This window comes from Agelaius phoeniceus, chromosome Z, assembly GCF_051311805.1.
Source record: "Agelaius phoeniceus isolate bAgePho1 chromosome Z, bAgePho1.hap1, whole genome shotgun sequence".
Classification (NCBI taxonomy): Eukaryota; Metazoa; Chordata; class Aves; order Passeriformes; family Icteridae; genus Agelaius; species Agelaius phoeniceus.
In genome coordinates this window covers 2,300,370-2,315,554 of record NC_135303.1, presented here as the reverse complement: position 1 = coordinate 2,315,554, position 15,185 = coordinate 2,300,370, and the positions used below count along the sequence as shown (strand labels likewise).

The 15,185-nt window shown below is 38.6% G+C and overlaps 1 protein-coding gene across 2 annotated transcripts in view; it reads left to right on the top strand.

Moving 5' to 3' along the window:
- The window catches only part of EDIL3 (EGF like and discoidin domains 3), a 241,110-nt gene that overhangs the window by 56,642 nt on the left and 169,283 nt on the right, over positions 1–15,185 (top strand). For both annotated transcript variants that reach the window (XM_077171852.1, XM_054652418.2), the window contains exon 2: positions 12,026–12,154. In XM_077171852.1, the coding sequence (XP_077027967.1) occupies positions 12,026–12,154 (129 nt within the window). The remainder of the gene's footprint in view (positions 1–12,025; positions 12,155–15,185) is intronic.

Here is a 15,185-nt window from a genome sequence, read left to right as displayed (position 1 = left end):
ATATATATATATATATATATATATATATATATATATATATATATATAAAACCCTGTACTGCTGTACTCCAATAAATAAAAAGTTCCACTGGCAAAAACATAACTACAACACACACACAAAAAAAAAATAACAGGTGATTCCTTTAATGAGAGTCACAAATAGAGGGGGAAAACGAATTCCCTAATGAGCCCCTGGGTAGTATTTAATGCCATCGTTTGAGAAGAAATACATTGAAATTCAGACTGGAATTTTATAACCTATTTATCAGTCATTTTAATTGTGGTGTCTTTGTCAAGATCAGGCTTCAGCAACATATTTGTGCACCCACAACAACTCTTTTATATGTTCTGTTGGTGAATAATGAGGCTTCTCTAATCACCTGGTTGTGCTGTAACTACTGTGTTGTTTGTTGCTGGCATAAATTGCTGTACAGCAATGGCAAAAGATAAAAAATAACACACATAAGCATAGGGTGGGGGCTGAACTGGTGTGTATTTTGTGTTTTGGGTGAAGGGAGAAAGAAAACTGAATGAAGTTAATTTTATTAACACATTTAAAAATAAGCTGAAGAACAGGAAGAAGTAGGAGACTGGTGCTAATCACAGAAGTATATAAAGAGAACACATATATTCCACTGGTCTGGTGCTAATCCCATACAAATCCAAGCAAAGACCTTGTTCTTAATCTGAAAACAAAACCCACAGTCCTCTGCTGTGACATCCCATGTGGAAAGTGGAAAAGGATCAGTAAGCACTGATGTACATTTATAACTTTATTTGGACACATCAAACTGTAATCACCTTCCATCCCTTTTTCCTGTACACTGGATGAAGAAATGAATTAATTGTGTTATTTTTATTTTAATAGCTTAAATTTATTTGTGAATATGTATTCATAATTACCATTATCCTCACCTCCTGCTTAGTGTTTTTCTCTCCCTTTGGGATTTTCCTTATGCTTAGTCCTGTATTTTAAAAATACATTCTCTGTATGCAGATACAGGACTGTGTTAAGTGTCAAAGAAGAGCAATTGTATGTCAAAGATGAAATTATATGGGCATCCTGGTCTACTTAACAAGGTTTACATTGCATTGCACTGCTTTACAACTACACCACATTACCTGGAAGCAGTTAATAAAGCAATGCTGCAGGAAAAAAAACCCCACAAAAACAAACAAACAAAAAATAGAGACCAGTTAGATAACCCTCCTTGTGATTTTTCACCACTGCTGAGTCAGAGTGGGAGGCCAAGTATGTTTCCAGGTCTGCTGTGGCCTCTAGGAATGTGTCTGGGATGTTGAAGGGCAGGTTAATGACTTGGTCTTGTGAGCAGAAGCAGTTATCATGCACTTCATTCCTCCACATTTTGGTCATCTGGTGATGCCAGAGAACAAACTGATTGCTTTAGGAATATTTGTCTGTGTTCAGAAGCTGAAAGAGAGTAGTTGTCTGGCTCAGTAGTCCAGGATCTATATGTACTATTATTAAAATAACGTTTAAGCTCTCTGTTACAATATAGTAAAAGCATTCTTGTTCACTCCAGTTGTGAACATCTATAATTTACTCTTTTCTGTCTGGCTTCTTCCTTTTTCATCCTTTCTCAATGACTGTTCCCAGCTCTTAATTTTCAAATGTTGCTCCACAGAAGCAGTGAGGATTCCCAAGCAGCTTTTTTAAGCTTGGTTTAAATGTAGAGCAGGTAATAAAAGTAAATTAAAAACCACTGCCAAGAATACGGTTTGTTTGTGCAGTGTGGCCATACTGAAATGAGGTTTTGGCACATATAAACTGCTTCCTTACTTAATATTCTTGTAAACCACCATGTGGCTGTAACAGTGCGAGGCAGCGCCTACAATGTGAGAGCAACAAATGAATTTATCAAAGTCCAGTTTACACCTTGGCTAAATCTGTGCTTAGGTGTCCTCACATCACATGCTGCTGCTGCATGGATTCTGTGCCCTCGGAGGCTCACAGCTCTTGCAGTGCAGTGTCCATCTGCTCCTCAGGACAGCAGGACAGGGAGCTCCTGGAGCAGCCCCAGAGGAGGGAAGGGGACAGAGGGGATTCAGGGAAGGCTGAGGGAGCTGGGGCTGCTCAGCCTGGAGAGGAGCCCCAGCTGAGAGGGGCCTCAGCCCTGGCTGTGCCTGGCTGTCCCTGGCTGTCCTTGGGTGTCCCTGAGTGTCCCTGAATGTCCCTGGGCATACCCATGTGTCCTCCTGTGTCCCTGTCTGTCCCTATGTGTGCCTGTCTGTACCTGGAGGGTCCTTGTCTGTCTGTCCCTATGTGCCTCTGTGTGTGCCTGGGTCCCCATGTCTGTCCCTGTCTGTCCCTGCCTGTTCCTGGGTGTCCCTGTCTGTCCCTGTGTGTCCCAGTCTGTCCCTGTCTGTTCCCATGTCTCCCTGTCTGTCCCTGTGTCCCTCTGTGTCCCCCTGTGTGTCTCTGGTGTCCCTGTCTGTCTGTCCATGTCTGTCCCTGTGTGTCTCTGTCTATCCCTGTGTATACCTGTCCATTCCAGTCTTCCCTGTCTGTCCCCATGTCCCCCTGTCTGTCCCTGTCTGTCCCTGTGTACCCCTGTCCATCCCTGTGTGCAGAGGTCAGAGCAGGCCCAGGCTCTGGCCCAGGCCCAGCCATGGCCCCAGAGCCACGGACAGGGCTGATCCCAGCCCAGTCTGTCCCTGTCTGTCTATCCCTGTCTGTCCCTGTCTGTCTGTCCCTGTCTGTCCCAGTCATTTCCTGTCTGCGAGTCCCTGTCTGTCTGTCCCTGTCCATCCCCGTGTGCCCCAGGCCCAGCCATGGCCCCAGAGCCCCGGGCAGGGCTGATCCCAGCCCAGTCTGTCCCTGTCTGTCTATCCCTGTCTGTCCCTGTCTGTCTGTCCCTGTCTGTCCCAGTCTGTCTGTCCCAGTCTGTTCCTGTCTGTCTATCCCTGTCCGTCCCTGTCTGTCTGTCCCTGTCTGTCCCTGTCTGTCCCAGTCTGTTCCTGTCTGTGAGTCCCTGTCTGTCTGTCCCTGTCCATCCCCGTGTGCCCCAGAGCCCCGGGCAGGGCTGATCCCAGCAATTCCCCTCACAGGAGGCAGAGCCAGCCCTGAGAAGAGCCCAGAGGGGCTCTGGGGCTCCTCCCGGGGGAACATTCCAGAATTCCCTGGGCACGATGCCCTGGGCTCTGGGCTGGCCCTGCTGGAGCAGGGAGGTGCCACCAGCTGAGCCACTCTGGGCCCTTCCAAGCTGGCCCATCCTGGGGCTCTTGCCTGGTGGCTTTAGTTGCAATGAACCTGGTAAATTCATTATGTAATCATTATTCATAATTTAATTCAAGTTTTATATCATGTTTGGGAAAAGTCTAGGAAGAAACCTCATTTGCAAGTATTTCATAGAATATATACACGGGTCTTTCTAAGAGTAAAAGTTTCAGATTTCAGTCTGTTTGTGAACAAGTTGGAACAAACGAGGTAAAAATTGCATCTGTCCTTTCCAGAGGCTCTTAGCAAAAATGACCCAGAGGATTTTCATCACTCATCCACAGAGCTCACATGGTTCTGCCAGCTGCATTGTCCAAAACAAACAGAATCAGTTCTTTATTGCAGCTGATAGCTGTAATGCCCTTACTAATTCATATCCCTGACACAAGAGGCTCATCTCTGCAGTGCCTAATTGATATTCTGAATGTGGTCAGTAACGTCACCCTCCTGTAAAATCAGAAAGAAAATGATGAAAAATGGCACTTTTTTGGTATCTCTTTAAGTGACGTCTTTTTTGACAGTGGCAGGACCTCCTAAAAATCCACATGACCAAAAAATGTGTGAGATTAATGAAGTAAGACTTGTTAACTGTAATGATGAAAAGGTACAGAATATTTTGCTTTATTCTCTTTATGCATAGGATTTGGTGTAATCAAAGAGGGCATTGTGATGCTGTCCATGTAGGAAAGCATGTTCAGTGCTGGCACGTGGGTTAAAATGATCATGTGGAGTGCTGGTGGGTTTTGCAAGGGAATCCCTGGTTGCCTGCACATCCTACACTCCTTTTACTCCTGCCTGCAGATGGAGTTTTGTGGGGATGAGCTGGGTCCATTCCCAAAAAAGCTAAATTCAGGTGGAGGTTCTGATTCTGAACCAACACCCGGTCTTTGGAGCACCTTGGGATCACATGGAGGGAAGTGATTAAACCTGAAGCAAAATCCACAATTATTATATATTGTTAAGATGAAAACCAACATCACTTCAATACTGTTGGAATCTCTTGTAAGAACATGTTGCCAAATAAGGTGTTAAGGAGTGGGTAGCCAAAAATAGAAGTAACTAGAAACCAATGAATACTTTTCAAAGTGTAATGAGAATATGCTTAGAACTTATATTCTACAGTATTTCATTTTGGTGCAGATAGAAGGGTATAATGAAGCATAATCAGAGTTTAAAAACTGTTAATGATGACTTTTTTTTAATTGCTCAACTTTCAAATTTGGATTTGCTTAGGATGGGAAAAGATAAATTCACCAGTGCTGAGATTAAAGATTGCCTAGCAACCAAAGAATGAATACATCTAATGTAGGGAAAACAAAGGGAGAACAAACCACTTTCATTTCCATATATATGAAGTATGTATAAATATAAAAATGTGAAAATAAATATACGTGTGTATGCAAAAATACAGACATACACCCTAGTTCTTCCAAATTGCCAACCTGAAATGCTGTGGATCATAAAAAAAAAAAAACAAATGGAAAGGCAAAACCAAGATCTAAGATGTGGACTACATTTGGGAATTTTCATTTAAAAGTGATAAATCCACAGTAAGTGTTTGGGCTTTGTTTTAAATTGTCCTCCTTCACTGATGAAGTGAAAGTTGAAAGTGGAGTGAAAACAGTCAAGACCAGTAAAAATATGTGCATCTGAAAACTTTTAAACCTGTAAGGACATGAAGGAAAGGAGATGTCACCTGTCTACAGAAGATCATAATCACTTAGAACTGTTAATTTTGAAGGACTGTGCTAATGATTAAGCTATGTGCATTCATTGTTCCTCTGTGGAAAATAGGATGGGCAAGAAATATGAATATTTTATTAACTGAGACATTTCAAGTGAACATAATGCTAAAAATCTCCTGATCATCTTTAAAAGTAAAGGACAAGAAAATGATGGAAATGATGACTGGAAATGATAAGGCATTTCTTGGAATATGTTCTGAAAATTTTAATAGAACAAAACAAACTAATGGAAGGACAGGTTATCCTCATTGCCCTGTGCAGAAAGTCTAATGTAAAGGTCTTATTTATTCCCTTTCCATAAACTTCTTTCACCCCATAAATGTGAACAGGTGCAGAAATCCAGGTTTATTCACCTGAGTCTTAGCAAGTGGCAAAAAAAACGTGTAAAAACAAAAATCCACTGTGTGAACACAACTGAGGTGAGCAACAACCACAACCAAAGCAAAGTGTGCAGGGACTGACTGCCTGGGTGATTTTTTACCAGCTTTGCTGGGCATGCCGAGAGAAGAGATGTGGGCAGCTGTGTTGATGGGGACCAGGGTTATCTTCATTAAAGGCAATTTTCTTCCCTCTCCCTGGTTCTAGAGGAAGCATCACTGGCTGGGGTTGGGTGCTGGGGGTGGTGTCACCAGTGCTGTCAGCTGAGCAGGCAGGGGAATATCTCTCTCTTTTTTTTTGTCCTTTGATGAAACACTGTCTCGACTGATGGCAGCTTTCCTCAAATCTGCACAGCAGCCTGTGCATGAAAGATTTCCCACAAGTTGTAAAAATATTCAGAGCCGTGTTATATAACCACGTCCCCCCTTTAATCGTTTTTGATCCACTTTTTACTAATGAAGATGTGAAATGACAGGAATAGTTCACATTCTTTTTTTTCCCTGCAGAGCCTGTTGGCATAGAAATGAACTCTCTGTAACCTATGGAAGAAAGAAGAGTTTACTTTTTAAGCTGTTCTCTGTTTCTACTTGTGTTTCATATTGTCAAACATCAGATGCTTGAAAGGTCTATAACACAGCAGGCTGAAGTGAAGTGACCTGCTGCTCTTTCACATTCAAATTAATAAAGTAGCTCATAGTGTAGACCTTTAGAAAGGCAAGAGATTATACTTTTTTTAAGGCAGAAGGGGATTTATTATGATAGAAATTAATCTCTGCAGACATTAGTTTAGGGCTTTATTCTAACTCTTGAAGTAGGGACACACTTTTACAGTATTGCACCATTAGATTAAATCCAAATCTTAAATCAGCTCTTCATCTTCACCCAGGATTAATGTTTCAGCCCAGTCCCAGAGTGGAATTCAAACAGTAATTCTCTGATTAGAATAATCTGATTTTCTTTTTGTAATGTCATCTCAGGTTTCGAGAAATCAGCTGCTGCATCTCTTCAGGTTAAGAGACCAGAAAAAGTTAAAATTAGAAAAAATTTTTACACCTGGTTTTACACAAGCTCATTGCAGCTCTCCACCACAGCTACAAGCTACAGATTACATGCATGGAATCTCTTGATCATGGAGGCTTTCAGAAGTAGCCACCGTGATGTTCATGAGACCTGTGATGAAATAATGAATTCTATTCTGATATTTACATTCTCCTCTAGTTTTGTTGTCCAGCAAGTGGACATTTAAAGTTGACATTATTGCTTGATGCATTTTCTAAAACCATTTGGACACTCTGCTAGGAGTGCTCTAGCCAAAAATTTACCTGAACTTTCTACCTGCATAGTAAGCAAATCAGCCTAGGAAAGAAGCAGAAGGAGGTAGATGAGCTATTGGTATCTAGAAACCTTATTTTTCAAATAATAAGTGAGACAATTTAATTATTCCAACTGTCTTTTTTACCTTAGGAGAAACAAATTAGCTGCCTTGCCATAAAATCTGAAGAAACAGCTTACAAATTTCTTAAAAAGAACTGCAGAGCTCATCTGTTTCTCTGTTCACACTTTGCATCTCTGCACAGGTGTGTCTTCAGCATGATTTATGGTTCTGCTTCAGCTGTGGAGAAATAGATGTGAAGTTGGGCACTGTGCAGATGATTCTGTAAATCAGGAAACTATTAAAGCTCTTTTTCTGAAAACTGATTTTAAAATGAGAATGCTACAGGTGCCAAGTACTTTCTCAGTCTTCTTCTGGAGCTTAGCTGCTCTTCTTAGCTTCAGAACTGGTGCTTATTTTTGCTATATCTATACCAGATTTCTGTTGACTGGCTGTTTCCTGGGCTGTTCATTTTTTGGTGCTGCCTGGAGATTTCTCTTTTGGAACAAGTTTTATTCTTGTGAAAGCGAATGGCCATTATTTTTATTTCTTTTGAAAGAGCTTGTAAAATAAGCCATATTTCTTGTAGCCACATAGGAAATTGAGTACAATTATGGCTGCTGTTTTAGGCAGAAATGATGGCCCTCCTCTTCCCATCAATGGTGGAACCAAAAGTTGAATTTTAAGGAACACACTGTATAGAATACCAGGAAAGAGCATTGTGTCTCCCTAAAAATCTGTGTGTCTAACATCATAAGCTCATATGCCATTCTCTTTGCAGCTACAGCATCAGCACATTTACCTCAGTATCAGCTGCTGTGAATTTCACTGCCTCATTATATAATATATACTCAATGTGTTCATATTTATATTTAATGCCCATTACATGAAAGAATAAAGAGGGTTGAATTTTTCCGTGCACACTTGCTGCTTCACAGAATGTGCTCTATTTTTAAATTATAGAAGGAAACGTGGCCCAGACACCAGAATGGTCTTTATTCAATCACTTCTATCATTACAGTTTTGAAATGTGAATCCACGGGATTTTTTTAAGGCAGGTTTCTTTCTTTATCATCATATCATTGTCTCAGGCAGATGTCTCTCAGAGCAGCAGTTCTGCCAGAAAGCCTAATAGTTATCATTCTAGGTGTTATAGTTGAGGGAAATTGTCTCCATTTCAGGCTAATGATGTTGTGCATGGGGACCGGAATGCTTCTCTCAGGCCCAATTCTGGATACCTTAGCTTTTGGCAGGTATTTCTGCCCCAGAAACTGTAACATTAAATAGTGAATAGCTTTAAGTAGGATTAAATAATTCTTTTTCATCTTTTTAATTTTTTTTTTCACAGCAAATTAATTAGAGTATAATAAGGGCAGCTGGCTGGTCTCTCTGCTTTGAGTGAGTGCTTTATGAAGGTGCAGGTGGTTGAGGGATGGAACTTCTCCCTCTGCTCATCTCCTTCAGCCTTCACATCACAAAAGTTGTTTTCATAAACTGTGAATTTCTGTTCCTGACAGGGATTGATGGGCTAACTGTTAGCATCACAGAGTGCTGCATTATTTATACACACAAGGGCTGGGCTCCTTCTTTCAGGCTGTCCTCTGCTGTCAAGCAAGGAATTAAACTCCTCAGTCAGGAATCACGCAATATTTTGTTTCTGTGGGGTTTTATGGGATCAAAAATACATTATATAAATGTATAAAGTTCAGCAAAGAGTGGGTGTACAACTTCTACCCAACTCCCCACCACTACCTGCTTGTGGAAAGGGGCAATACTTGTGTATTCAGGATTTTATTGAAAAGCATGTGGCTTAAAAGTAGTTGTGTGAACACATGGAAAAGAGCATGATGGACTTGCAGAACAGATTTTCTCTGGATGCTTTTAATGAAAAAGATTTATGTTCATTTGTTGAGTTATTCATTATGTACTAAAAAACATCATATTTCTTAAAGAAAATATCCTAGGTATTATTAGAGAGCAAATATATCAGCATTTCATTTGAGTTTTGCTGCATAATTTTTCCTGAGTTTGGAGAATTAGGGAAGGTTCTTAATTAAAGTTCTATTTTTGAGTTTGAATGGATCTCTTTGATTTTATTCTTTTTGCCATGTTTTTTTTTTTTAAATTCTGAACCAACCATAGTTCCCAAGCAGAGGATGGACAATTTGCTCAAGAACTAATTTGACTTCAAAATGTTATGAAGAAACGACACATGAGCAGAAAAACAATAATAATAATTTTAAAAATCCCACAAATTTAGGATCCTTTGATACCAAATGAGTCTCAAAGGTTTATGTAATGTCTTCAGACACTTATCCACTTGAGAGGTCATGTAAAGAAAAGCACAAGGTTAGTCAGACAGAGGAGAGACAAACATAAATGACTGTTTTTATTCGACATTGAATCTTACTGGAATCCTTTCAGAATATCTTAATAAAAGTGCAATAGTAATTAGTCTTTAGATTTTTTTTTTCAAATAATTTAATTTCTCATGGAGTGTTTGTTTAATTTGCAGAAATTTGTCAAATTACACAGTCTGTTACACAAACAGCATCTTGCCAATCACCATGGAAAGCCATCAGCAACAGAGCAGACTCCTGCAATATTTATTGTAAACTATATATTTCCTTTCTTGGGTTTATTTTACTCTTCCATTCACAAAATCTCCCAGGTTAAATTATAAAGCCAGTGTAGTGCTAAAAGAGGATGTCACATTTTAATGGGAGCAAATGCCTTTATCAGTCGTGTTAAGACAAAATGCACCCATGTCAGCTTTTCTTACTAATAGCAGAGACTTCAAAATCAAATTCTGCTCATCAAACCCAATGGAATGTATAACAAATTAGATTTCAATATTTCACTATGAACGTCCTCTCAAGAGGCACAAAATCGAAATTGAGGAAGATTTTGTTGATTCAAAGGTGATATTTATTTTGTTCAGCACCATTTCACAGACAATAAGCTATAAATAACAGAGATAACATTTTACATGATTTTTGACAATTTAAGTTTCAACATTTGCACAGCCTGGTACCTCCTCTTAAGTAGAATTGTGCAGCTTCTCATTTCTCTGACTCCATCATATTTGATTTTGTACTATGATATTATTTAACCACTGTTATTTACAGAAAGACTTTTCCTCTTTAATCCTCATTAACATTATGTGAATGAGACAGGATAAGCTGGTTTTTGCTTGGCTTTTTTTTTGTTTGTCTGTTTTTGGTTTCATTTGGGTCTTGTTTTGTTTTTTCTTGTATTTTTGGTTGGTTGGTTTTTGTTTGTTTTATTTTGTTTCTTTGTGCTGATTTGGTTTTTTTTGTCTTGGTTTTCCTTGGTTTTTTTGGAGGGTTTTTGGGTTTTTTTGGGAACTTTTAGTTACCTGTGCTTGCTTTCTTTTGTTGTTTTCTTTAACCCATTCTCTTGAGATGTGTTCTTTATTCACTTTATTTCTGAGATTTCTGTGGTACAATGACATTACAAAAATTACACCAGTGATTGACAGGCCAAAGTGGTGGGTCAAAAGAGCAATTAGTGCAGTTATTTCCTGAACATGGAAATAAATGGCTGTTAACAGAGGAGAACATCTGCTTTATTAATCCCAAACTGCAGGTCAGGTCACTTTATTTCAGGCTGAGAAAGCCAACACAAATTTTCAGGCAAATTAAAACCATGCAGCTGACTGTCCACACTTTGGGCATTTCAGGAGATTTCAGTTTTTGGAAATATAATGCAACATTTTGTGTGAATTCTGCTTGTCATTCAATGTAGAATTTGCAAATTCAAAATGCATTTTTGTCCTTTTGCCTCTTATGCCAATGGCATAATTGAAATCAGAATCACACCAAATCAGGAAATATGAGGCAAAAATATCCTCCCTCATTTTAATCAGAATATCCATGTGGATTTGCATACTAAGTGTTCCTGCTGCAGATGCTATTTAGTTTATTAATTTAATTAGAGGTATGGGAATACAGTTGTGAGAGAATTCATTTAATAGTAGCTGTTCTTTCACAACCAATTGCCTAATCCCCATAAAGTAATAAACAAGCATCCTTTGCTACCCCAATAATGCAACAAAAGCAGAAAATGAGAAGTCTTGGCTTATTTAAATTCAGTTAGAATATACCATTTACTGTTCTCAAAAATAGCTTTGCTTCTCCATCAGCTGGACAGTCTTTAGGACAAAACAATATCAAGTGCATGACAGCTCTCTGTGTCATGAAGGCACCCTAAAGCTGACAAAAAATTAAATAAAACTACAAATACAAAAAAAAAACTACAAAAAAATTTTAAAAAACTACAAATTAAATAAAACTACAAATAAAACTACAAATAAAACTACAAATAAAACTACAAATAAAACTACAAATAAAACTACCAGCAAACTACTGCAGAACTCCAATTTTTCTGTGCAACTGATCCACAGAATTCATAAAGGCATTTTCGTGCATCACCTACATTTCTTAAACAATGTTTAGATGTAAATTCTCACGCCAAGGATTAATCTGAAATCCATGTGCAAGAAAAGTGTTGAAATCCTGAGCTGAGTTTGCCAACAAAATAACCCAAAACATGCTGTAATTGCTGACATTGTATTGCTGACATAAACCAAATTAATTTCCGTAAAACTCTTCAATTATATGGAAAAAAACCTGGCAATTTTCAATTAAAAAACCCCACAGAAAGCCATGTACCTGTTCTCTAATAATTTTCCACCTGTAGATCATTCTTTCTGATGCATTTAGTGCACAATATACTGTCATTTTTAAATGCTATGCTGAGCAAGTGAGAGCACAAACCTGCCTTTAAAGATGAAGAGTGAGATAGATAAAAATATATGTAGATGTAAGAGAAACTATCTGGGAAAAAATACTAAATTAAAGTTGGCCAAAGCCTTGGGGTGTTCTTTAGGGTTGTTTCCAGTTATCCCATTGGTAACAGAATGAAATCTGAAGATATCCTGAGAGTCTTCAGGTTAGAAAAAAATAAATAAATTACCATTTGCCATTGTCTTTTGCAAATGGATTGAGTTTAAGACAACCACATTTTATGTGGGATGGACGATTAGGGATAGATGATTACCTGGATCTGTGCTGCTAAATAAATACAAAACTGAATCAGCCAAAAGTCATTCAAAGGACATAAGAGTTCATAATTTCTTCATCATTCAAAGGACATAAGAGTTCGTAATTTCTTTCTGTACTTAGTTACCAAAAAATCTGATGTGTTGAGAGCCCGTGGGTAATTTTTGGCATCTTTTCTACAAAAACTTTGTTTTCCCTTGTGCCCACAGCGGATGTGTGCAACTCCAACCCCTGCCAGAACGGCGGCATCTGCCTGTCAGGGCTCAATGACAACTTCTACTCCTGCGAGTGTCCCCAGGGTTTCACAGATCCCAACTGCTCCAGCCTTGTGGAGGTTGGTAAGTGAAAATTAAATTAAATTGATGGAGTGGCTCCCGTGGCCTGTGAGCCTGTGGCTGCTCTAGCAGTGATCCCGTCCGTGGTGTTTTTTGTGGTGGTGGTGGTGGTGATGCCTTGTTGGGGCTACATTAACACAGAGGCCAGAAAAAATGAAAATAAAAAAGCATTTCTGTTTATTGAAGGGCCTTCAGGAACATTTTGGGCAGGCAAAGCCCATCCAGGGGTTACATCCAAAAATGGACTCACAAGTTTTCACACTTTTATAAGTTTGGTCCATTTGCACTTTGGGGGTTAATCTAACAATTACAGCCTCAGGTAATTAAGTCATTTACCCCAAGTTTGCCCACCCAACTCCCTTTTGTTTAATTTCTGGGCCCTGGGGCAGTGAGGTGTCCTTGGTTGCCAGGCCTGGAGAGGAATTGTTGTGTCTGCCCAAAATGGGGCAGCAGCAGCTGACACTGAATGTGGAGTTTGGAGTTACACACTAAAGAACTGCAGGATCACAAATACATGGAAATTATAAAAGCTAAAATCCCAAGGCATCAGTGGGGTCCTTATGTTGATCATTATTGGAGTTTTTAACCTTATATCTGTGCCATAGACATCTCTAATAATAATTAACAGTTGAAAGTTATGTAATTAAGTTGAAATGGCATCTGCAGTACATAATTACTCTGAAAAGTCCAGTGGTCAATAAAAATGTCCACAATGATGACTTCAACATCACCAATATTTTTCAAAGATCAATTCTAGATAACTGTAGGTAATTCTGTGTCAATTCTATATATCCTTCTTCAACAAGTGCCCTTCAAATCTTCATTTCTGATAGTTTTATTCCAATGTCCAGAGTAAAGACTAATTTCTCATGCAAATGAAGAGACAGGAACAGCATAGCACAAAACCAGAATAACACATAGTGGTCACTTGTTTGAATTTCAAAATAATTATCCATTTGGAGGCTCTAATTAATCATTAGATGAGTCCATAGAGCACAAGTCAAATGTACTGAAATTTTGTGATGCGCACTCGACTCAAAGTAAACCTAAATTTGAGTGGTAGATCCAAAACATCCAGCAGGTCCGGCCTCTGTGTTAACAAAACTTAAAGAGAAAATGAGAATCTGAAGGAAAATGTGGAGGTAGACAGCTCACTGAAAGTTAACTGAGCTCTTGTATTATCCCAAAGGAGGCACAAAAATATGTTTACAGAGAAAAATGATAGAACTGTCACGGCTGGGCTCAACACTGCAACTGTCCTAAATCTGTGTGGTTCTTGTTTTTTAACAATAATTATTTAATTTAATAAATATGCTTTAAAAAAATTACACAGAGTGAGCCAGGGGTTCACTGTTCTGTGGATTGTGTCACAGCCATGGGGTAAAGGGAGCAGAACTTGGTCCAGAAATAAAGGGCTGTTCTTTTTATGAGGTTTTTTGTTAATTTCCTTTCCTGAAAATGCTGTTTTTTAGAGTGAATTCCAAGTGTCCACCATGCAATTTTAAGGGAATTTGGATTTAAATGGATTCATTTTCAGTTAAAAGCTTTCTGCAAAGAAATGGAGCTAGTTCCTATGGGAGAATGATCAACCTCAGACACCAACTGCAATTTTTTTCTGACTTTAAAATGTTGTTGTATCTGGTTGCCACCTAAAACTTTGAGTTGCACAAGGAGGTGCTTTTTGCCCTCACAAGAAGCCAGGAAACACTGCCTCAAATCTTATTTTCCGTCCCTTTTCCATAATTTTTATCAGTTCTTGAATTTATCCTATGGATATATGTCGCACTACCCTAAAACAACATAGGCATGGATTCACTTCAGGAAAATTTTGGATTTACTGTGTAGTTGGCTGGCAGGAGATATTGCATTGCACATGACTGGGAGGGTGCCAAACATGACTGAATCTGGAGAAAAAAAAATCATATTGCGATAATTGTCACTGTAATTAGCAGATGAGCATTAATAGGGCTTTAAAAAATACACATATACTTAACTAAAATCTTCAAGCACTTCAACAAAAACTCGTTTTGGCAAACAGACTAAAGCTTCAGTAAATAACTTGACAATGTGTGGCAATCACAGCAGTTACAGAAGCAGGATGTTGCATTTCTAGTTTGCAATTCATGGGGACTGTCTGCTGGTCAACATTGGTTAAACAAAGAATCTCTTTAATATTCCTACAGTAACTAAAATCCAGAATGTTAATTTAGGTCGTGTTTATCTTGTTTTCTACATGCATGGATTCAGTTCTAGCCTTGTTAAAAGCTATTGAAAATAGGTTTTAAAATAATCTTTTATTTTTTAGTAAAAGATCATTCTGCTTTTTGTAACCCTGTACACAGTCATATAAGCCACTTGAAAAAAAAAAGGCATTTCAAGAAAATAATTTGATTTTTTTTCTATGAAAATAATGGTGATTAGTGTAAGCTGTTAGTCAATCAGCTCCATTAATTCAAATACTGAAGTGCCTAAAGTAAAATAATGTAAGATGTGTCTAGAGGAGCCCAGGAGTGCATGACCCTGAGTGATCACTTTTACTAAGAGTGTTTATTAGACGTATGAATTAAGAAGGAATGCCAGCAAAGGTTGCTTCTCTTTGGCTTTTTAATGAGTTTCAGCCCAAAAGCTAATCTCTTAATCCCTCGTATCTCAAAAAAGCCTTCTTGACAATTTTCTGTGCAGTTGAAAACACTAAGTCAAAAATTAGTGTTTAGGATGTCAGGGGGTACCATGTAGGAAGAAAAGAGGAGGGTGAGGAAAAAATAACCAAGCACACAAAAAAACCCCAACAACAATAAAAAACAAAAACAAAAACCAAAAAAACCAACCAAAAAAAAAAAAACACAAAACAAAACAAATAAAATAAAATAAAATAAAAAAACAACAAAGAGAAGTGCCTGTGCCACTCTGTCTCCCTCAAAAGGGCTGCACAGAAAATTTAAAAAAAAAATTCAAAAGCATCTTGGTGTTGTCTGCATCCCCCTCATTAGAGACTTTGTGCAGTGACAGGATGCACTGCTGAACTCTGGGCACC